This window comes from Rousettus aegyptiacus, unplaced genomic scaffold, assembly GCF_014176215.1.
Source record: "Rousettus aegyptiacus isolate mRouAeg1 unplaced genomic scaffold, mRouAeg1.p scaffold_m13_p_14, whole genome shotgun sequence".
Lineage (NCBI taxonomy): Eukaryota > Metazoa > Chordata > Mammalia > Chiroptera > Pteropodidae > Rousettus > Rousettus aegyptiacus.
The window spans coordinates 52,166,986-52,190,829 of NW_023416289.1; the positions used below are offsets into that span (position 1 = coordinate 52,166,986).

The window sequence follows — 23,844 nt, forward strand, 5'->3', positions numbered from 1 at the left end:
CTCGGCCCGCTGGGCCGCGCGGCCCGGGTGTGGGTGGGGGTCCCGGGGGTTGGCGGCCCACCCGGAGGGTTCGAATCCAGGTGCTGGCACCTCGGCGCTACGCCCTCTGCCCTGGGCGGTCGCAGTCGGTTGCCCTCGCCACCAATTGCCAAGGGCCAGGCTGCGGGACCTATTCGCCGTTATCATCCAGCCCTGTATGACGGAGTCCTTAACCCCATTTTACAGAGTAGGAAATGGGGGCCTAAGGAGCTTGCCCAAGGTCATGCAGCTCCCAAGAGTCAGAGCCGGGATTCAAACCGGCTACTCCAGAATCAGCGTTTTTAACCAGCGTCTGTGATTTCACTTTTTCTAAGTTCACTGATGAGCCTACGTGAACCTCGATTTACTCAGTAGGGGTATTGATATTTTCCTGGGCTGTTTTAGGCTTAACTGAGAAAATGTACCGAAAAGCGCCTGGCGCGTTGCCTGGGACGCCGCAAGTGCTCAAGGAATGACGGCTTGTAATGTAACAGTTGATACCTCTGTAGTAACACTTTATGTCGTCTGTCTGCTTTAGAATTTGTAGGCGGAAGGCAGGCATGATCAGGCCCATTTCACTGACAAGAAAACAGAGACAGGACGTGTCTCTCCCCACGTCATTCAGTCAGTAAAAGCAGCCAAGCTGGAGCCCAAAGCCAGGTGTCCTGAATCCCAGCGGGGGGCCCCCTGCACCAACCATGAGCCGCCTGCTCTGGAAGAAAGTGGCCGGCGTCGCCGTCGGGCCAGGGCCGGTTCCAGCTCCGGGGCGCTGGGTCTCCAGCTCCGTCCCCGTCCCCAGCGACGGGCAGCCGCCGCCGCCGCAGCCGCAAGTGCCATCCTCGGAGGGCGGGCAGCCACGGTACAACCCGTTGCACATCCAGATGCTCTCGAGAGGGCTTCACGAGCAAATCTTCGGGCCAGGCGAGGCGACGCCCGTCGAGGCCGCGGTGCGCCGCAGCGTCGAACACCTGCAGAAGCACGGGCTCTGGGGGCAGCCGGCCGCGCCCTTGCCCGACGTGGAGCTGCGCCTACCCCCCCTCTACGGGGGCAGCCTGGACCAGCACTTCCGCCTCCTGGCCCAGAAGCAGAGCCTGCCCTACCTGGAGGCGGCCAACTCGCTATTGCAGGCCCAGCTGCCCCCCCGGCCCCCGAGCTGGGCCTGGGCGGAGGGTTGGACCCGGTACGGCCCCGCGGGGGAGGCCGTACCCGTGGCCATCCCCGAGGAGCAGGCCCTGGTGTTCGACGTGGAGGTCTGCTTGGCAGAGGGAACTTGCCCCACGCTGGCGGTGGCCATATCCCCCTCGGCCTGGTAAGCAGGGGCTCGCTCGGGTCAGGGGATTTTAGCATACGTGGGGGCTCAGGTTCTTAGCTTGCTTGGTTCAGTGAACGTTTACTGAGCTCCCACGGTGTGCGGTGTGCGGGGTGGGTGCTTTTCTCATGATTGCTGATCCGTGGTGAACTAAAATAGGCTTGCCCCCAGCTTTGACAGAGGGAAGAGCAAGCAGTAAGCAAACACCCCAGCAGATGTCAGGTGGTGATAGGGGCTATGTAGAGAATCAGTGGGATGTTGTACTTGAGACTGACCAGGAGACCCCTTGAGATCACCTCGATGTGGTGCCTTAACCCCCTCTCCTAGTAGCTTCTCGAGAAGTTAGTCTAAGACATTTGAACAGTGTTTCTATTTGGGGATTTTGAGCAGAAATCTCCCTTTTGGGGTCTGTCCCAGCCATTTAGCATCCCTGCTGCTCCCTTAAATGGGAGACCAACCCTCTCCTCCAGCATTTCCAAATGCCCCCCCTGGAGGTAGCATCCCCTAACTACACGCAGTTGAGAAATTGGAAACGCTGATTCCGTCCCTCCGCCTCCCAAGCAGGCATTTTAGTCCCCAAAAGGTATATCCGGTCTCCCTCTTCTTTTTAAGTACCTTTCTAAGTGCTACCCAAGTTTCTTTTTCAAACAATGATGGCAGTACTGTTTCTCCCCTTTTTTATTCTTCATTCCAGGATTAAAATACTATTTACAACCTTAATGCTTTCAGGCATGGCCAGCAAAAAAGTTGGCAGTTTCTTTATTCCTATGGGAAGCTACATCTTTGTAAAGAAAGCTGCGAAATGTTAAATATGCAGTTGAGAATGGTGAAAACATGGCTAAATAGATAAGGTAGGCATTCATCGCTGAAAAGAGCAAAACTAGATGATTTCTCATTGATTTAGTTCCAGTTCAGATGACAGTCTCAGTACTTATTGTGTGACTTGATGGTCAGAATAGAGGGGATACCGCCCATCATTGGAGAAGGTGAAGTAGGCTGTGGCGGCTGAAAGAAACTTAGGAAAAACTTGTTCTTTGATCTCTTGGTCATTTTTGACCAATTTACCCAAAGTCCCCTTTTCTCTTCCTCCTCCTTCCTCTCTTAACTTCACCTCTCTCTCTCCTGTTCTTTCCATCCGCCTCTCATTCTCATTCCATTCTTGCCATGGTACTGGGGGTATTGCTTAGTTTGCCTGGTGGCAGAAGCATGGGCTTCCTGGGACCCTGACGGTGGTGGGGTGGGGGATGCCTGCTGGGGCCCTCATAGCTGTCCACTTTTCACCTGGGCATGTCCCTGCCACATGCCTGGAGCTGTGTAACACCAGGTACCTGACCAGCCCACAGTTTCCGGAGAGAGGGAAAGTCTGGACTGCCAATCAGGCAGTTTCCCAAAGGCTGCAGGTAAGGGCTTTGGTCCCCAGACTAGAGGGACATGATAGAGGCTGTCACCATTTATCTGAGAAATGTGTAGCTTTATTGGTGTTGGCTGTTTACCAAAGGTATTTGTGGTTCGATTTTCTTATCACAAATTTATAATCCAGCTGCAGGCCAGGATCTTGACGCCAGTATGGCTTTTAATTGCAACTAAAATTCCTGTAATCACCATAGCCTTAAATAGTTCACATTTTTCAGCCTTTTCTTCTTTGTTTTTTAAGGGCTTTGACATGCTAAATTGGAAGGGGTGGGGGGAGGTTTCAGCTTGAGTCCCTGAGCATATATATTCCCACCCTTTGGAGTGCAAGTTAGATTTTACCAGGTTTAAAACTAGGAACCTTTCTTTGCTGCTCCTCCTCCCATCAAAAAACCCTGTTTTGTTTGTTGAAACTGTTGGCAGTAAACCCCTCCTTCTCTCCATAAAGGGTGCAGGGAGCTCCTTTGCAGCTGTGGTGGCCACATCACTCACTTTGATGCTGAATGGCCTTGACCTTTTGGCATAATCTGTGGTTCACAATGGGCTTTTCCTCGGCAACCATTTCCCGCATGCTTAGCCTTGTGGGTCTTGAGCAAACTTCAGCCTTTTCTGAATCAGTTTAAGGCCCTCAACAGGCAGCACTCATCCACCATCCCTCCCACCCCCATGCTCTGCAGATGTGCATAATTTCCTTCATTCTGGCACTTACCCTAGTCTCTCACTCAAGAGTGGTTGCTCAGAGAAGCACAACACCTACAAGGTGCGCGATTTGCTCTTTGTCCTTAAGAATCTTTCCAGGCATCAGATGATTCACCCTGTATATGAGTGCAGCATTTGTCATTGTTTTTGCCACTTTAAATGGGGGGGAAAAAAGGTTTCTACTTTGGGTTCTGTTATAATTGTTTATCTTTTTTATAGCCCTTTGAGCACTAGCTCTTTTGTGTTTATAGGCATGAGGGGTTGATAATATTTATAAAACATCTCAGAGCCAAGCACAGATTCAGTGAACACCTGGCTAACAGACACCTCGATGACCCAGGCTGAATGGTGGGACATTCAGTGGTGTGGCACTTAGCTCCATTTTTATCTGTGGAAATTGAAAAGTAAAGCAGCTTTTGTAATTGTCCCACCCCATTCCCCAGCAGATACGCCCGCACTGCCCCACCTGACCCCTAGCTCTGTGAGGGATAGGAGCACCCATTGGTCTCACTTGTGCCCCCAGCTTGCTAGTGCAGGACCTGGCACCTGGCGGCAGGTGTGCAGTGGATGTTGATAGTTTCACGCCTCTATGCTGAACCTGTCTGCCTCTCGCCTCCCTCAGGTATTCCTGGTGCAGCCGGCGGCTGGTGGAAGAGCGTTACTCTTGGACCAGCCAGCTGTCGCCGGCTGACCTCATTCCCCTGGAGGTCCCTGCCAGTGACGGCGGCCCCACCCAGCGAGAGTGCCAGGAGCAGTTAGTTGTGGGGCACAATGTCTCCTTTGACCGAGCCCATATCAGGGAGCAGTACCTGATCCAGGTAAGGTTCCTGGGGCCAACTGCAGGTTCTGGCACAGGCAGGCGAGGAACCCTGACTCAGTGGCTAGGGGAGACATTGCTGCAGGACCTGCTGTTGACCAGCCCTGCCTTGGTCCCTGTGTCCAGCGCTGTGTCCCCAGGACCTGCCTGGTACAGAACCTGAATTGTCACAGTGGCCCTTCTCTCTGTGTGTCATTGCAGAGCGTGCAGGGGTCTTTGGATGCTTGGGGCCTGCAGGCTGGGCTTACATGGCACCTCGGCCACTCATGATGAGCAGTGTGAGCTCCTGAACATCCCTGACTAAGCCTCAGTGTCCTTATTCACAAAAAGGGAGGTAGCGGAAGCTGCCTCATGGGATTGTTCAGAGGATTCAACACGTCTAACACTCCGAACCACACCTGCTGTACCGTTGTAGCATTTCTCAATTTTATGCAAAGTGCTTTATCACTCTGTTCTCACAATGGTCCTAGGAGAAAGGCAGGGCAGGTGAGAGCAACCTTAGCCCACAGTTGAGGGTGCTGAGGCTCAGACCGGCTTACTGACTTGCCCAGGGCCACAGAACTTGTGAGTGGCAGGGCTGGGGATGAGCCTGTTAGCTCAGAAGGCCTTGTTTTGACTGCTCTGTGCCCAGAGTGCCTCTCAGAGCTGTTGCTGGCTGCTGGAAGGACTTAGGTGTTGGGATCGAGCCATGTCTGCACCCTCAAGGGTGGCTAGAATTTGGGCGGGCAGGCCCTTTGCACATCCAGGGACAGCCATGAGCAAGCATGAAGGTGTTCTGTCTTTAGTGTGGGGAGGCTGTGTGATGGGAGGGGAGGCTGTGTAAGGAGCCGAGATGGGGCTGGCCCCTCACCCGCAGCTTCTCCTCAGGGCTCCCGCATGCGCTTCCTGGACACCATGAGCATGCACATGGCCATCTCAGGGCTAAGCAGCTTCCAGCGCAGTCTGTGGATGGCAGCCAAGCAGGGCAAGCACAAGGCCCAGCACCCCACACAGCGAAGCCAGAAGTCCCAGAGAAAAGCCAGCGGCCCAGCGGTGAGGACACACTGCCGGGGCGGGGGCGGGCAGAGCAGGGTGCTTGGGACCTCTTTATAAGCCCGCCTGTCTGGCCTTAGGCCAAGCTGATCTGCTGTGTGTCCCTTGCTCTGGCCCCTCAGATCTCATCTTGGGACTGGCTGGACATCAGCAGTGTCAATAACCTAGCAGACGTGCATAGCCTCTATGTTGGGGGGCCTGCCTTAGAGAAGGAGCCTCGAGAACTGTTTGTCAAGGGTAGTATGAAGGACGTCCGTGAGAACTTCCAGGTATGTTGCTGCAGAGGGGCTCTGGGAGGTGGGCTGTGGCAGACCCTTAGCTGAACCCGGGGTTAGAGCGGCCAGATCTGACCCTGAGACTGGCGGTGGTAGTGGGATGGCTGCCCACCCAGCGCCTTCCTGTCGCCCGTGCCAGGACCTGATGCAGTACTGTGCCCGGGACGTGTGGGCCACCTATGAGGTTTTCCAGCAGCAGCTCCCACTCTTCTTGGAGAGGTGAGGGAGAACCCCTGTGGGAGCCCCTGGGGGTCAGCGGGTTCCCAGTACCTGGGCCCACTGTCATCAGGTGGTGCTGGGTCCTCAGGCTGGAGGCCTTAGCCTTTCTTGGCAGAAAGGATGGAGCCACTCTGTCCAGTGGCGGCCACCTGCGCCCTGGAGAGGAGGGCTGAGGGCTGTGCTGGAGCCTTGTGTGTGGCCTCAGTTTATCAAGCACCCACTCTGCACCCAGATCTGGAGCTAAGGGCTTTACATCCATCCTGGTATGTTTGCTAGTAACTCAGACTTCTGATGCAGTCAGAGTCATAAATGTCAGACTCTGTTCAAATCTTGACCCTGGTATCCAACTCATTTGACCTTGGGCAAGTTACTCGGTTCTCTGAGCCTCAGTGTCCTCATCTGTGAAACACCCAGATATGCTATGGGGTTCGCGTAGATTGCTTTGGGTAGTGTAGACATCTTAATGACGTTAATTTTTCTTATCCATGAACGCAGTACGTACTTCCATTTATTCGTGTCTTCTTTAGCTTCTTGAGTTTCTTATGATTTTCTGAGTATGAGTCTTTTACTTTCTTTATTCATAGGGGTTCTTTCTGATGATATTGTAAATGGAATTGCTTTTTAATTTCTCTTTCCGATAGTTATTGGTGTATAAAAATGCAACTGATTTCTGAATATTAATTTTGTATCTCACTACTTTACAAATTCATTTATCAGTCCTAATAGTTTTTTGGTTGAATCTTCAGGGTTCTCTATGTATAGTAGCATGTCATCCACACAAACACATGCTATCTTTTTACTGTTTTTTTCTATGTTTAGACGTGTTTAGATCATAAATATTGGCCATTTTGTTACTGTTCCCTCCCTCTAGTATTCAGTACAGTGACATGTTGTAAAGGTTTGTAGCCTTGGAGCAATAAAGCTATACCACATAGCCTAGGTGTCTGGTACCATCTAGTTTGTGTGAGTGTACTCTGTGATGTTTGCACAATGACAGTCGCCTAAGGACACATTTCTCAGAACGTGACCCCATTGTTAAGCAGCACATGACTGTATCCCCATTTACAGATGAAGGGACTGAGGCTCAGAGAGGTGAAGTGACTTCCCCTGGGTCTCATGGCTAGGAAGTGGGAAAACTGGGACTTAACCCTATCTCTTTGACTAGAGTTATGCTGCATGGGTGGCTGAGTTGAGGCTTGCCAAACCAGCTCAGGGATTGGGCCAAAGCCTTGCCTCCCGTGGTCATTTATGGCAGCCCTGGTGTTTACTGCAAGGTGTCCCCACCCGGTGACTCTGGCCGGAATGCTGGAGATGGGTGTCTCCTACCTGCCTGTCAACCAGAACTGGGAGCGTTACCTGGCGGAGGCGCAGAGCACCTATGAGGAGCTCCAGCGGGAGATGAAGAAGTCTCTGATGGATCTGGCCAATGATGCCTGCCAGCTGGTCTCTGGAGAGAGGTAGCAAGGCCTTGGGTGGGCAGGATCCAGGCCGGGGGCAGGCGGGCAGTAGTCCAGGCTTTCGGCTTGTTCTCAGTCCTGCTCTGGTGGATGGGCTGTATAGGTACAAAGAAGACCCTTGGCTCTGGGACTTGGAGTGGGACTTGCAAGAGTTTAAGCAGAAGAAGGCAAAGGTGAAGAGGAAGGAGCCGGCTGCCACCAGCAACCTGCCTGTCGAGGGGGCTGGGGTGCCCGGGGATCCCAAGGATCAGGAAGGTAGTGAGCATGGGCGGGAGGTGAGGTGGGGGCGGGCACTGGGAAGGTGTCCCTCCAGCCTTCCAGAGACAACTGGGCTGGGCAGGTTTTTCCGAGAGCCCCTTCCCCTGGCTCTGATTGTCCTCTCCACCCTGTGCAGACCCCGGCCCCCCCAGTGAGGAGGAGGAATTGCGACGAGATGTCGCGGCCCGCGCCTGCTTGGAGCAGCTGAAGGGGACCACAGAGCTCCTGCCCAAGAAGCCTCAGCACCTTCCCGGACACCCTGGGTGAGCTCTGTTCCCCTAATATCCAGAGTCCGTCCTCAGCCCCCTCTCAGGCTGCCCGTCCCGAGCTCCGGCACAGGGGCTGGCGTGCTGCCATTCATTCCTACTAGTTCACTCTGACCTCTGGCTGACTGGACTCGCTCCGTACAGGTGCAGCGAGCACCTGCCGTGTGCCGGCCCGTGGCAACCACTGGGGGTCCAAACAGGAACGCAGCTCCTTCATCCTAGGAGGAGCCAGGTTGCAGACCAGCCAGTACAGCTGGTGTTTATGTCCAGGATGACAGGGAAGAGTTAGACACTGCCTAACTCTGCTTGGGGAGATCAGGGAAGGTTTCCTTAAAGGAGGTGACTCTCCATTTGAGCCTCAGAATGGCAGAGATGGGGAAATAGGGGCAGCCAGTGTGAACAGCAGGGTGTCAGCTTTGCATTTATATGGCCCTGAGTGTGAGGCCTTTTTAAATTTTGTGCTCCACGTGCCTCACTTGCCTCACCCTGCGTCAGGCCTGGAGAATGGCAGGTGAGAGACGGCTCTGAAGGCCCTGGTTTGTCAGAAGCGCAGCGGCACACACCTGCTCGTTCCTTTGGCCAGTTACCTGCATGAACTGGAGCTTGGGAAGGAAGCCAGCCCTGAGCCATGCCTGGGGCCTTGCTCTTGACCAGCCCAGGCTCTTTCCTTCAGAGATCTTTGAATTATTCTCGGGGACTCTGTTGGGGGCCTGGCCACATCCAGAGGGAGAAGATGGTGACTGGAGGCCAAGGTCACCAGACGAAAACCTTGGGGCCTTGGAGGTTGGGTGGAGCACGTTATGGGGGAGAGAGCCCGCCTTGCAGTCACACACTGTCTTCACTTTACCATTGCGACACTCTTCTCTTCTGTCGGGGCATAGGTGGTACCGGAAGCTCTGTCCCCGGCTAGATGACCCTGCGTGGACCCCGGGCCCCAGCCTCCTTAGCCTGCAGATGCGGATCACACCCAAACTCATGGCGCTGACCTGGGATGGCTTCCCTTTACACTTCTCAGAGCGACACGGCTGGGGGTACCTGGTGCCTGGGCGGCGGGACAACCTGGCTAAGGTGCCAGGGGGCGCCACCACCTTGGCATCGGCTGGGGTGTCCTGCCCCTACAGGTGAGGCTCAGGCTCAGGAGGAAGAGGTGGGAGTCCGAGGACCCTTTCCTTTGCTGGAGAAACCAGGTCCAGTGCAGGCCCGTGGGAGGAGCGTGGGGTCGGAGAGTCCGGGCTCCAGTGCTTTCCTCCATGGCTGCCTTTTCCTTGTGGGCTTCACAGCCCTGTGGGGGGTGAGGGCATGGTGTTCTGGAGTGGGGAGCACCGAGGTCCTGCTCTTGGACTCAATGACACAGCTGCCTTCACAGGAATATGCGGGGGAGGGGGGGTGTCACAAGTGGCAGGGAGATAGGCTTTTGTTTTTCTGAGTGTAATTGATTGAACATTGATTATAATCTGGGTTATTAATAAACTGCTTGCATTGCTTCGCTCATTTGTTCCCAAGAAGCCCCATGAGATAGGGTGGTTATCCCCATTATAGAGTTGACAAAAATAAAAGCCCAGGGAAATAAGTTGATTTGAGGTCACAAACCTGAGATTTTGACAGGCAGGTGTTGGGGAGAGGCCACAACACTTGAAGTGGCCCGGAATCGAGAATCCCGGCTCTGCAGGGCAGCCTGAGTCACGTGTGGGGTCTTCGGACAAGAGGGGCTGGATCGGCCTTGCTGCTATTAGCCTGAGGGCGGATGAGGAACCAGGAACCAGTCTGGGGGTGGCCAGGTCCTGACTTCCCACTGCTCTGATCCCAGAGCTCTTCTCAGGGAAGTGGCATCTCTGTGGCACAAGAGGAGCTAAGATTTGAGTCAGACCAGGCCTCTAACCTCAGCGTGTCCCCAGGGTGCTATGTTATTTTCAATTTGTCACTCGCTGTCTAAAAACCAGGGAGAGCGCTGTCCACTTTCGCCTCAGAGCTGATTCTGAGGACTAAACAAGGGGAATTGTGGAAGGCCCCCAGCCAGCCACCTGGCCCAGAGTGGGCACCCATAACCAGAGGCTGCTGCTGCTGTTCTCTGCCCAGAGCCATCGAGTCCCTGTACAGGAAGCACTGTCATGAGCAGGGGAAGCAGCAGCCGGAGCTGCAGGAGGCCGGCCTGGCCGAGGAGTTCCTGCTCACTGAGAGCAGTGCCGTGTGGCAGACGGTGAGGCGAGCCGCAGCCTGAGCCCTGGGGAGGGGGTCTCTTCCCTCTCAAGGAAGGGGAAGTGGGGCACCGGGTATGCTGAGTCCTCACCTCAGGCCTGCCTGGGCCGTCTGCGTGTCGGGGACGGGCTGGTGGGTTTGGCCTGACCTGGCCTCTGCTTCACTCCTTTGGTACCCTGGGCCCATCCAGGTGGAAGAACTGGGCTTCTTAGAGGTGGAGGCGGAGGCCAAGATGGAGAGCTTGCAAGCGCTGGTTCCAGGTCAGCCCCCAGTTCTGGTGAGTGGGCTTTTGTTCGGGTTCTCTGGGTGTGGGTACTGGACAGCTGGGCCCTTCTCTTGGGCCCAAGTAGCTCTTCCCCACCAGAGTTCTCAAGGTCCCGGGGGCTTAGGAGATGCTGCCCTGCCTTTGGTGGCCCCACACTGGTTGGGAAGTCGAGGAAGCCCGAGACCTGGTGGCCGTCTGTCATTTCCTAGCTTACCTGCTAAGTGTTTCAGGCCCTTTTCCCATCCCCTACCCCATGGCCCTCGCTGAATGCAGGTGCTGGAGCAGGGCCTCATCTACGTGTGTGGCCCCCACAGACTGGTGCTGGTGGCCCAAAAGCCAGCCAGCCAGCTTATCACCATGGCAGTGGACCTTACAATGACGTGGACATCCCTGGCTGCTGGTTCTTCAAGCTCCCTCACAAGGTGTGTATCCTGATTTACCCCTGGTCCTTCCTTGGGGTCCTCGCTGTGCTCAGGGCCCACAGCAGGCTTCCGGAGTGACTCAAACTGGCTCCCCTTTGTGCAGGAATGACAGTAGTTGGGGCAGAGTATCATCCCAAAACAAATAGTACTATCTGCCTGAGCCTGTATGCCTTCTGAAAATTGGGTAGGAAAGCATGGTAGTGGGGCTAAATGACAGAGGTGCTGGCACGTCAAGTGTCTGGCACCATGTTTGCTACCCTGTGTGTGCTACCCGATAGGTTACTTTGCGGGGAGCCAGGTTTGAGTCTGTGTATTAGTGCCTGCTTGTGTGCGTGGTAGTCGGATTTACTCACTGCTGGAGGTCTGGGCTAAGTGTTGGGCAGACCCCAAGTGCACAGGGCATCGGTTCCCAGCCAGGAGTCTGCCACCTGCCTCCAGTCCATACTTCTTTACCCTCTCCAGGATGGTAACAACTTCAATGTGGGCAGCCCCTTTGCTAAGGACTTCCTGCCCAAGATGGAGGATGGCACCCTGCAAGCTGGCCCAGGAGGTGCCAGTGGGCCCCGTGCCTTGGAAATCAACAAAATGATTTCTTTCTGGAGGAATGCCCATAAACGTATCAGGTGGGTCACCATGGGAGAGCAGAGACGCCTGTCTGTACCCCTGGCCAGGGTTCTGCAGCCCTGGGACTCCCTTCCCTCGTGTCCCACCCTGGGGGCCCTGACTTAGCCTGTGCTGCAATGGCAGGATGGCCCAGCCGTGACGCAGAGGCTTGTGGTCCCGGGTGCTCTGTGACCATGGGCACATCTTCCCTCTGCAGCTTGTTGTTTCCCTGTTTATGTATAAAGGTTGTTACTACTGGTCCTTGATGGCCCCTCCCAGCTCTCAAAGGACTCCTTAGGGAACTGCTGGAGCTGTGGGAAGTGGCTGAGGACCAGGGCTGGTCCTCTCTTGGGGACTGGGAGCAGGGTCCTATAGGTCGGAGTAGCAAATTGATTCATCTTGAAGACTAGTTTGAAGGTGGTGGTGGCCGCCAGCAGCAGTCTTGTGAGAAGATGCCGTGATGGCTTGCGGCCTGTCCCGAGTGTGGATTAGGCAGTTGTGGCAGGGCTGCTGTTGCATGCCTCACGAGCACTCTGGGGTAAGGGCAGGGGCTGCTTTGGCGGCCTGGCCAGTTCCCAGGTGGAATAGGCTCCTGCCTGGTAGATTTTAGGACCCCACGTGGTTGTGCCAGGGCCCACACTGAGTCAGGTCAGTGGGAAGAGGGTGGAGGCTGGGGGAGGAGGGAATACGGTAGCTCCTGAAGCTGTGCACTGAGGGCCGTGGTGGGGTGGATTCTGCCCCCACGGTTGCGCCGAGCCTCAGCCTGTCTGTTCCCACAGCTCCCAGATGGTGGTATGGCTGCCTAGGTCGGCTCTGCCCCGTGCTGTGACCAGGTACGGGCTGTCAAGTTGCTGTGAGGCAGAAGACCTGAGTGGGGTGGGTTTTCGGGTCAAAGCAAACTTCTGAGGCTCGTGTTCTCTCCCTCCCCACAGGCACCCAGATTACGATGAGGAAGGCCGCTATGGGGCCATCTTGCCCCAGGTAGTGACCGCTGGCACCATCACCCGCCGAGCTGTGGAGCCCACGTGGCTCACTGCCAGCAATGCCCGGGTATGTGTCTGCACCTCTGGTCCCTGCCCTTCCTTTCCTGTGTCTCTAGAAACGGGGGTTGTGGAAGGTCTTTAGTGAGGAGCATAAAAAAGAGCCTGAAATCTGGGCCAGGCAGGACTCAGGTTCCAGTCTAGCTTCACAGCTCATCAGTTTCCAGCAAACATGGTCCTGGCCAGATGTTGACAAGGCACGATAGCCACAGCCATTGTGGCTAAGTGGGGTATTGGGTATCGGGCACAGGGTAGGGATTCTTTACCTGTCAGCCTCATGTCTGAAGGTGGCCGTCGCTGGGAGTTTGGGGCAACACTGTCTTCACTCCCTCAAGCCACCCCCTCAGGAAAGTCCCCAGCGTTGTCATCAAGTCTGGCTCCAGGAGTGGGGTGGAAGGAGTCTCACGGTGGCATCTAGGCAGGGCCTGACCTCACTCTTCCTGCAGCCTGACCGAGTAGGCAGCGAGTTGAAGGCCATGGTGCAGGCCCCACCGGGCTATGTCCTCGTGGGTGCTGACGTGGACTCACAGGAGCTGTGGATTGCAGCTGTGCTTGGAGACGCCCACTTTGCCGGCATGCATGGTGAGCAGGAACCAGGGCCGGGCAGCATGGAGGCAGCCTGGCCCTGGGACCCAGATTTCGAGGTTGGGAGCACAGGGTTTCTGCGCCTCCGGCCTCACTCCTGCCTGCCCCACAGGCTGCACGGCCTTTGGGTGGATGACTCTGCAGGGTCGGAAGAGCAGGGGCACCGACCTGCACAGTAAGACCGCCGCCACGGTGGGCATCAGCCGTGAGCACGCCAAGGTCTTCAACTACGGCCGCATCTACGGGGCGGGCCAGCCCTTCGCTGAGCGCCTGCTCATGCAGTTCAACCATCGGCTCACGCGCCAGGAGGCGGCCGACAAGGCCCAGCAGATGTATGCCGTCACCAAGGGCCTGCGCCGGTGAGCGCCCCCCCCGCCCCCCGGCATCTTTCTCCTCCAGGCCTTTACTAGCCTTTACTGCCCTGTCTTTTCTACCTTTCCTATTATCTGTGGCCCCTCTCCTTTCAGACCTGTGACTTAGCTCCAGGATGGTTTAGTCTTGGGTTGTGACATTTGCTTAACAGTCAGTCTTGAACAGGTTTCTTCATAGGGGTAAAGCTGTACTTGCATTATGTTGTCACCAAGTGGTAGGTCAGTAGCCCTGGTCACGCAGAATAAAAAGTACTGTGGTGTTGCAAATTCCTAAGCTTCCAGGGAATGAGAGCGAAGCGGACAGGTGACAGACAGTAGAGAGGAGGGCTCTTTGGAAAATCAGAGACTAAACTGGTTCTGATGTGGGAGAATGACAGGCTGTGTATTTCCTGATCCTGCTACTGGTTGTGTGCTTGGGTCTCAGCAGGCTCCAAGGAAGGTTTCTGCAGCCAGTGTGAGGGAGGAGAGGCACACTTGTAACTTCCTTGCGGAGAATATAGTGCCCACGTTTAACTAGCTGACCTCATGAAACACAAAGATAAATAAGTGAACAACAGTGCAATGGTGATTGCACAACACAGGGGAGCCGGGTGTCATGCAGAGTGGAGAGGATGAGGGGGGCTGAGTGCAGCTGGCACTGTGGGTGGCATGTGCTGGCAGAAGCGGGACAGTGATGACACGGGAGGTTGGACCTTTGAAGGCCTCACAGGGGAGCCTGGACCAAGGGGACCGAGGAAGGGGAAGTGCCGGTACACCTTTGAGCTGGTGAGTGACGTGGCTCCGGAGCCGTGAGGGGACGAGTCTGGTGATGGCTAAGGCTGCAGTGAGGCTGAGTCTGGGGCCGTGGGAACCGAGGTTCTGCCCTCCCAGCGTGCTCTGCCCCACGCCGGTCTGCGTTGGTAGCCCATGCTGCGTCCTGAACTAGTACCCGGCACCTCTCGGTCATTTGGCAATTCAGTGTCTAAGGCACTAGTACCTAAGTGTTGGCTTTTGTGTTGGAGTCTCTGCCCCTTTTGGGCTGCTTCTGTCTGGGCTCTACCCCTTCTTGGCCATGTGTGCCTAACAAGTCACTTAGCCTTTCTGTGCTGATCTTCCCCTCTGAAGTAGGGTCTGCAGGGGATAGGCAGGATTCAGGGTGGTTTGGAAATGGATAAGGTGGTATGTGGACCCGGCAGGAGGCACTCACGTGGGGATGACGGTGGTGACACTGCTCTCAGGTATCGGCTGTCGGACGAGGGCGAGTGGCTGGTGAGGCAGTTGGACCTCCCTGTGGAGAGGACTGAAGATGGCTGGGTTTCCCTGCAGGATCTGCGCAAGATCCAGAGAGAAGCTTCACGAAAGTGAGAACCGTCTGTGTGTTAAGGGTGGTAGAGCGATGGTCCGGGCCGGCCCCAGGAGAGCTGGGATGCATTTTGTTCTGAGAGACTCAGACAGCTTGGCCTCTCTGTTCCTGGTCCCCCAGGTCCCGCAGGAAGAAGTGGGAGGTGGTTGCAGAACGCGCGTGGATGGGGGGCACAGAGTCAGAGATGTTCAACAAGTTGGAGAGCATCGCCATGTCCGACACGCCGTGTACCCCGGTGCTGGGCTGTCGCATCAGCCGGGCCCTGGAGCCCTCAGCCGTGCAGGGGGAGGTATCTTGTACCTGTGTAGTATGGGGAGAGGGCCTCAGGGAGGGCAGGCCTCTTACCCCAGTGAACTGGTATCTGGCAGCATCCCTCACCTGTGCCCACCTTCCCTCCCCAGTTTATGACCAGTCGTGTGAATTGGGTGGTGCAGAGCTCTGCTGTGGACTACCTACACCTCATGCTTGTGGCTATGAAGTGGCTGTTTGAGGAGTTTGCCATCGATGGGCGCTTCTGCATCAGCATTCACGACGAGGTTCGCTACCTGGTGCGGGAGGAGGACCGCTACCGCGCTGCCCTGGCCCTGCAGGTCACCAACCTCCTGACCAGGTAGGCGGGGCTGTGGCCTCTGTACCAGCTGTATGTTCACAGGCAGGGTTTGGGCCCAGGATCAGCGTGATCTGTGTTTTTCATTTCCCCAGAAATGAAAGTTTCAGCCCTTATCTCTAGTTCAAAAATACTGTAGAAGTCTAAAAAAAGACTGGCCTCAACTTTTAAAATTAAGATTTCTTGGGTTTGAAAGTGTCACCACGCAGGTGATGAGGAAGGTCAGGGGAGTGTCAAACAGTAGTTCTCAAATTGTGCTCTCCTAGAAACAAACCATTCCGTTTTGAAAATCAAATGTCAGAAGGCTTTTCTCAATTCATAAAAAAATTGAGGGTTTAGGTGTCAAGTTTGCCATTCTGCTAATAAAACCTTGTTAATGAAACTGAAATGTGATTTAAAAATAATTCATAATTTATATATTGAGTAAAATTTATATGGTTGAATTAAATGATATCAAGTTCCATGTTGATCCGCCACTCAGAACTAGTTTGGGAATTGTGATCTGATTAATGGATAAATAATTAATGTTTATAACAACACTGTCTCTGTTGCCACCTTCATTATTTCCTGGGCGATTATGTTTAACAAAGCTAACAAAATCCTCGTATATTCTAATACTTGAAAGGAGATTTTGCATCAATGTGCGCCAAAGTGGAAAAAAAGGTGTGTTTGGAGTCGCATCTGCATTTCATTGTCTCGGTGGGAGGTCCCCAGTGGTGGTGGGATGGAGGGCGGTGCTGGCCCCTCAGCTCTTTCGGTTAAATGCTCTGCTCCAGGGGAGACCGGTCTTTCTCCACCCCTCACAGCGGGGGTCACGCCTGAGCGGAGATTGGGTCTCTTTCAGGTGCATGTTTGCCTACAAGCTGGGTCTCAACGACTTGCCCCAGTCAGTCGCCTTTTTCAGTGCAGTCGATATTGACCAGTGCCTCAGGAAGGAAGTGACCATGGATTGTAAAACCCCTTCCAACCCGACTGGGATGGAAAGGAGATACGGGATTCCCCAGGGTGAGCATAACATGTTGCTCCTCATCATGTGTAGGATGTAAGGTGGACTAGGAAGTGGTCTTGGACAAGAGGAAGCTTGGGGCACCAGAGGATAAGGAATCCACTCTTAACTTGTGCTGTGTACTAGGCTACATGTGCTCTGGGTCCAAAGTGAACATATTCAAATTACAAAGGAATGTTTCTCTAGAAAACTGTTCATAGGAAATGAAGGAATATTTGAAACTCCGGTTTCTTCTACCTGTACCTTTCCCCTCTTCAACCACACCAGAAATGTTTAAAGGTTTATTGTGCAAAGTCGAAGTGCATTCTTTTGAGAAAATTGTGCTTTGAATGTCAGACAAGTAAATCAGAAAGCTTATTTCCTATTTAAAGTGTATCTAAGACAAACATACAAAAAAGAAATATGAACCCTCCAAATGTAACATGGCCATTATTCCCGCCTTTCCAGCCTCCTTTGTGACCTTAACATTAAGCTCCTTTTGTCATTTCTGAGCTCCAAGCTACAACTCTTGAGACAGCATCCTGACTGATCTGCATTATCTTTCAGGTGAAGCGCTGGATATTTACCAGATAATTGAACTCACCAAAGGCTCCTTGGAAAAATGAAGCCAGCTTGGACTGTAGCTCTGCCTGGAGGCTCTGTATTTGCTCCTGTGGAGCTTCATCTGGGTGGTACAGGCTCCCAAACTCAGGCTTTCCACTGTGCTTTTCTCAGTAGCAGGGCCTGCCAGGAACGATTGCCTGCGACTGAAGGTGCAGTTGAGTTCAGTAGGTTCAGAACCAAGATGCCAATATCGGTGCAGGCTGTAGGACAAGGGGGTACTGTTGCTTGTTGGGTAAAAAGAAAGCAGAGGCCCCAAAGTTCACATTAACTCAGGCATTTCATTTATTTTTTTTTCTTTTCTTCTTGGCTGGTTCTTTGTTCTGTCCCTCGTGCTCTGATGCAGTGTCCTAGAAGTGGAAAGAAGTAACGCTCTATTGATAAACTTGCTCAGAAGCAGTGGAAATAAAAACCCTTTATCTTCTCATCAAAGCCTGTGTGGTCATGCTTTCTCCCCCTTCCCGCTCACAGGAGGCACTGACCGATGTTAAAGAAGGGAGGCCTCAGAGTAGAGTAAGTCAGTGCAAGCCCCTCCTTTGGGATTTTTGGTGCACCTGGGGAGATGCATAGGACAGGATGGCAGAAGGGTCATCACAATGCTAACCTTCAATGCCAAGTGGGTAAAGGGAGTAGGTAGGGTCAGGTGCACCATGCATGGCCTGGAGTATGAGTCTGAAGAAGGTAGTAGGCGTAAAATTTTGAGAAGCTAGAAATTGGAGGGTTTTATGTAAACCTCCAGTTTTGAAAGGGCCTAATGATGATGAAACATGGGGTTCTACTTCAAAGATGATGGAGGGCTCATGGTGTGCTGTTATAACTGCTGAAGCTGAAGGGAGAGGAATAGACCAGAGGGGCAAAGGAGGAGGATACGAGACTGGCCCGACCTGAACAAATCAGAGCAGCCCTGTTTGAATGGTAAAAGAGGAAGTAAACTTTCTGGCCATCTGTCATTTTCCAATGGTTAGCCTAACAAGACCCTGTCTTGTTACCAGCCCCTTTCTGGAAATGGGTACTCAAAATGTATACAAGTCTGGGCACCTTGGTGTGATTTTAAAGTTTACAAACCTCCTCTAGAGTGTTTAGTACCACCTTTGCCTAACCACTTTTCAGCTCATTCTGTCTGTGGCTGTCGCCCCTCTACTGATCTGTAGTTGCTCCCAACCCGTGAGAAAGGGTAGCCAGGGCTGCCGCACCCGGTCAGAAGCAGACACTGACCTCATCGTGTTCATCTTCCTCATCCTCTCGGAGAACCATGTCCAAGATGTTTCCTTTGATCTTGAAGTCCCGCGAGGTGCTGAGTTTCATGTGCTGCATCAAATTCACCTGTGACAGGATTGTGAGGCTGAGCACATGCCTCTGCTGGTAGGCCCTCCCCGGAACAGCCCACACCATTTCTGCTGTACCTCTGACAGACCCTTCAGTTCCTACTTAAAGCAAGCGCGCATACACCCTGGACCTGTTTTTCTATCAGCTTCCGATGTGAGGTTTGGATTCAGGCCCCCAGATCAGAAACGGACCAGGACTGTAGTTTTTCCCCCTGAAGTTGGGCTACTTTGGTGTGGCCAGGTCCCTCACAGGGTAAATGGAAACGGTAGAAAACAATACAGTATGTTTACCTTGGACCTCTTGGAAAGTTGGATGAGAAATTTTTCATACTGTTCAATGGCAAAAATGAGATTTGGGATTGGCTTGGTTTCCCGAAGAACTCTGGCCTACAGGGGCAGAGGAGGAAAGGCCTACATGTCAGATTAAGTTTCTGAAGCAGTCCACTAATGCTGTCAGCAGTAGAACTGCTCATGGCTTTGGGGGAAAGCTGGTCTTTCAATCAAAAGCAGTTTTACTTTGGTACCAGTAATCTATCATTTTTGGCAGTTCAATATAATCAAAGTACTTAAATGCCAATAGACATCACACTAGAGCCTTCCATTTAGAATTTCTGAGTATTTGTTGTCACCTAGAGGCTGGCTGAGGGAAGCGCCATTTGTAGAAATCTGGTTGCCTGAATTTATATTTTTAAAACAATAAGCCCACTCTGCACTAGCTCTATTTCCTCTTTCTAGTCTGCACATAAAGTTTCACTATTGGGGTTATATTATCTTTCCCCTGTTTGAATTACAATTTATAGATCTTTTCAACCATGTCTTATTCATATAGATGTTTCTATATTTTAATACAACCACAGATGAGGACATTCTTCTCATCTTTTTAAAAACTGTCTTGGAGATAATTCTATAGCTGAGCGTGTAGATTTGTATTTTTTTCATGTCTGTATAGTATTCTACAGTATAAATACATTATAACCCATTTAGCTAGTCTTCTATTAGTGACAGCAGTTGCTGCCACATTAGCTCCTTGAGAGATGGGTCTAATTCTCACCTCTGTGAACTCCCTGTACCTTTACCAGCTCCTACACGTACTTGAGGAGGGAGCACCTTCTGCATGCACTAACTTTTCCAAAAAACAATCTTTTCCAGTGGGTGTCCTAAGCTGTTTTTTTTCTTTTTTTTTTTAAAGAGCTCATTTTTCCAGTGCTTCCTGAATAAAGCATGTTTTTTGGTTCAGAGGAAAAAGATGTTCCATCTGAACATAAAATCCGTGAGCTGAGAAGCTGCCATACACACACTTCTCCCAGCTTTATACATACATTTTTATAACAGATTTGTTGAGATATAATTCACATACCATACAATTCACCCCTTTACATTGTACAATTTTTTTTTTAGTATACTCAGAGTTGTGCAACCATCACAACTAGAAATTACAGAACATTTTTTTCATGCCTGCAAAGGAAACCTGTACCCATTTTAGTAGGTACCTCCCCCGAGTCTTTCCAATCCATTCCGATCCCCAGCTCTAGGCAACCACTCATCTACCTTCTGTCTTTTTAGATTGGCCTATTCTGCACGGTTTTTGCGACTGGCTTCTTTCACTTAACAATGTTTTCCAGGTTCGGCAGCAGCTGCCCTGTAACCTGTGACAAGCACTGTCAGTGGCTCACCATGGCCATGGCAACGGCAGCGGCTTTCTCCTTTTTCTTTCCTCCTGTATGTTTCAGGCTCTTAGTCTTCTTGTTCTAGAGAAACAGAAACAAATTCCCTTACTTCTGAAGACTTTTGGAGGCCCCGATGGTCATTTTCTAGAAAAGTGCTTATAGCCGCATATGGGGACTCTTAAGGGGCCCAAGTTTAGGTAGAGAGACTATCCTGAAGCAGATGCTGGAAGATGGGAAACGTACTGTGACGCTTATAATCCTCAGCCATTTTTCTATTGTTGTGAGGTTTATGATCTTGTCCCTGGAACTAGCACATGGAGGTGAGGGCAGGACCAACCATTATTGTACCAGGTCAGCCAAGGATGGTTAAAATGGGGATTGTCAGAGTGGTAGCAGGAATCATTATTTCCCTACTGAGCAGCAGGCTGAAAGGGGGCTTCATAAAGAGGAAGTTGGAGAGGCTGTTCCCGGGATCTGTAGGTCCCTTCCTCAGAGGCAATCACCAGATAATGTCTTACGAGCCATGTGGTTACATGCTTGAAAGGGGTTAGAAGTCATAGGACACTTACATCTCTAGGTTGTGGATAATCAGAGAATAAAGAGCTCCTGGAGAAAGTAATAACTGATAGAGAAAGGAACCAAGAAGCACAGGATTCTGATAAGGCCAGAGTCTGGAAAGACCAAGGAGAAAAACCACCCAAATGTGAGGGACACAAACATAGCAAGCTTTACTTAGAGTGGACTTTGATGTCTTCTAAGACTGAAACACACCATGCTCCACGGGACGAGTAAGAGAATTAAAACACACCACTGGAGCCATGCCAGAGGCAGGAGGCTTCCTCCACATGGCGTGTTCAGGAAAATGACTGGCAGGGATTGCAGAGGGCTGGAGTGAAAAAAATCTGTCCTGGAAGGCAGGGTGGAGGATGGTGGTGGTAGAGGCTGAAGCCCTTTTAAGGGAGGGGCAGGGAAGCAGCTACTCGTGACCAAGAGGGACGTAAGCCATCTTTCTGGAGGTTGAGTCCAAGACAGGACCCTTGTGAGACTTCCTAAATTAATCCTATACCCTGCCCATTCCTCCTGATGCAGGCAGGACTAAAAGTGTAGCCAGAAGAGAAGCGGCATCTTTTAGTGATGGACATTTCTAAGCAGGATATTAAGGCTTTTGGCATACTGGCTTTCACTGCTTTCTTCCCAAGACTGTGGAAAGAAAGGGGCTATAAGAGTGTAAACAGTTTTTTGAAAGATGTGGCAAATGTGATCCTGATTTCTAGGTATGAGTTGTTTAATTCCTTTAAGCACACCTCACGAAGTCAGAGAAAAATGTCTGCTTGTGGATCACCTGGCTTGTCTGTAAGGCTTTTAGTCAAACATAGATGAGAAAGATGGAAAATATCCAGGGTTTTTGTGTAATATAGAAAAAAGAAAAAACAGTCTAGGAGGTGCCTGGTGATTGGCAGAAGAAAATGCTTCAGAATGGGGTCAGAAACACAAAAGCCCCAAACCCTCCAACATTTTACATGTTGATATGGATCAAGTATAATTCTAGAGCAGGGGCTGGTAAACGATAGCCCATAGGCCAAATCCGGGCCACTGTCTGTGGCTGCTTTTATGCTGCAATGGCCGAACTGAGTGATTGTGACTATCTGGCCCATAAACCCCAAAATATTTAGTATCTGGCCCTTTACAGAAAAAGTCTGTGGACCCCTGTTGTAGAGTCAAACTACCTGGGGTTAAGTCTCAACTCAACCCTTAACTGGTTGTTTTTGGCACTTATTTCTCTAATGTTCTCTCAACACTCACATAGGGATAACTTCCAGTCACAAGGGTAGGGAGGATGAACGAAGTGATACATGGAAAGGAGTAGAGAGAACCAGGTAAGGGTTCTAAGTATTGGTTGTAGTGAAATGAGAATGGTCTTACGCAGCATTTCCCAAGTCATACTCTATGAAACACATTCTGCCAAATATTATTATAAAAAAAAAAAGAGGTTCTTGACTAGGTTTGAAAACCTGATACATTATTGAGAACTTCAGCTAAACCCAGGTGACAAGCCACTTGGTCCCTGACCCTTGAGGGGAGAAGAGGACACACCATTAATGCACATAATGAGGCAAATTACTGAGGGGAGGATGTTGTGCTTGCACATGATGCAGAGGCAGGAAACAGGTGGGGCATCATTATCAGTGGTCACAATCCACTGCTCTGACACTGATTCTAGAATCTTGGCTTGGACTGACCCATCAGTGGACATTCTCTTTGATTCTTCAAAGACCAGTAACTGCCGTACAGTACTCTTAACTGCAGTGACTAAGTGGCCTTGGGAGACAGTAGGTCTCCCGTCACTTCATATGTTTAAGCCAATAGTTATTACCTAGAGCTTATATTGCTCCATAAGGACATTTGACAATTTCTAGAGACATTTCTGGTTGTCACAACTGGGGGGCTGCTATGTGTATCTGGTAGGTAGAGGCCAGAGATGCTAAATATCCTAAAATACATAGGACAAGCCCCAGAACAAAGAATTACCTGGCCCAAACTGTTAATGCAGAGGTTGAAAAACTCTGGTTTGGGTCAACAGTTAAGGGGACTGAAGTATTGCAAGAATCTTATGGTATTTGGAACCAGATGACATTTGAAATTTCGCCAAACCCTGAAAAAGCCCATTACTTTATTAATTTAGGAGAAGAAAAGAGACCTGGGCAGCTGACAGCAAAAGCCCATATTCCCTCCATCTCCCTGAAAGTGCTGCTGCTCACACACACCCCTCACCTCTGACCTCGGCCCTTCTCCACGTGCCTGCTGCTCCTCTACCCACATTCCCAAGACGGACCCACTGGCATGGATCTGGAATCACCCAGAAGGAAACCAAGTCGCTGAGCCTATGGACGCTTGTTCCTTCCCCGCTCTAGATGCAGTCATCTCAGATGTTTCTCTCACCACAAACTTGAACGTTTTTGTGTGTTTGACAAAAGAGTTCCTTGCTACAAAGACTGAGCCTTGGCTTAGTCTCAAATGGGCACCTCTGGCTGATCGTAAGCAGGGGATAAACTTTATATATATACTCAGCTCAGGTGACTAAGCAGTCCCCTGGGAACATCAGAAGCCCTTTCTTACTTGAAGCACTATTTTGGTACTGACTCTGAATCACTTACCTGGACGTAAGAAATGAAAGAATAGCACAGGGGGGTCAGATGAGAACCCGACAGCTTCACCTGCAGCAAAGAAGGAAACCAATGTAATTGTAGAAATAAAATGTTTCCCCCTAATCCTAAGAAAGGCATTCTGAACTCACCAGCTTTTCCATAATCTTTGGAATTCCTCTGGAGTTCCGATATACCTGGAGATACTAAGGAGATTCCTAGATTTAGCACATCTTATATAAATGTCTATGAAACCACAAGCGACACATGAGCTAACGAAGTGTGACTCATTGCTCTGACTGGAGAGGGAAGAGTAAAGCTACTACATAGTCCTTGCATTTAGAATGCCAATTACTGCTGTTTTTACTTAAAAAAAAAAAAAAAAAAATGCCAGTAAAGGGAAGAGGCTGTCAGTATTCCCACTACAGAAGCTTAGTAGCCACACCACGTGGCCAGAGCTGCACTTTCTCAAGAGAGCTGCACTGCTGTTTGGGTACGCTGTGTGGTGGTCTACCAGCTTTCTTTGGTTGTCTGTGCCTAAGTATTTAATATGGATCACTGCTATTATCAGAATTGGGAAAAAAAAAAATCAGAATTGAATTACTTGGTTCCTATCACCCTCTGAATGTCTGCTGAGGACCAAAATATTCAAGTGAAAGAGTGTTTATTGTCAACAGATACTAAGAAGCATTAACTTAGAACTCAGGGTGGAATATGCCTTGTATTTAAAAAAAAACAAACAGAAAAAACACACCCCTTTCCCCCACCTTAGTACTTGACCTGTAAAGCATTTAACATCTACCTGTTAAAGGCAAGAGAGAAGGAAAACCACCTTTTTAGTAACCAGACTGGTTCCAAACTGTAATTTTTTGTGCAATAGGACATAAGACTGAATTCTATAGTTTAGATTCT

The 23,844-nt window shown here is 51.3% G+C and overlaps 2 protein-coding genes across 3 annotated transcripts in view; one reads left to right on the forward strand and one right to left on the reverse strand.

The window, feature by feature from the left end:
• Positions 1-678: 678 nt before the first annotated feature.
• On the forward strand, positions 679-17,229 carry POLG (DNA polymerase gamma, catalytic subunit). Its single transcript, XM_016151611.2, is given in 23 exon segments — positions 679-1,327; positions 4,059-4,254; positions 5,121-5,285; positions 5,408-5,554; positions 5,700-5,779; positions 7,054-7,236; positions 7,340-7,491; positions 7,631-7,757; positions 8,642-8,881; positions 9,837-9,957; positions 10,147-10,233; positions 10,536-10,643; positions 11,106-11,266; positions 12,026-12,079; positions 12,179-12,296; positions 12,733-12,868; positions 12,984-13,230; positions 14,460-14,582; positions 14,705-14,873; positions 14,986-15,194; positions 16,036-16,196; positions 16,744-16,797; positions 16,800-17,229. Coding segments are annotated over 23 exon segments (3,918 nt in total). The 5' UTR covers positions 679-716; the 3' UTR covers positions 17,069-17,229.
• FANCI (FA complementation group I) overlaps positions 16,465-23,844 on the reverse strand; it is a 53,722-nt gene continuing 46,342 nt past the window's right edge. For both annotated transcript variants that reach the window (XM_016151609.2, XM_016151608.2), the window contains exons 33-38: positions 23,085-23,138; positions 22,945-23,004; positions 19,796-19,870; positions 18,414-18,509; positions 18,013-18,120; positions 16,465-17,147 (exon numbers count right to left, since the gene is read on the reverse strand). In XM_016151609.2, coding sequence (XP_016007095.2) covers positions 17,079-17,147; positions 18,013-18,120; positions 18,414-18,509; positions 19,796-19,870; positions 22,945-23,004; positions 23,085-23,138 — 462 coding nt within the window. In that variant the 3' untranslated portion in view covers positions 16,465-17,078. The remainder of the gene's footprint in view (positions 17,148-18,012; positions 18,121-18,413; positions 18,510-19,795; positions 19,871-22,944; positions 23,005-23,084; positions 23,139-23,844) is intronic.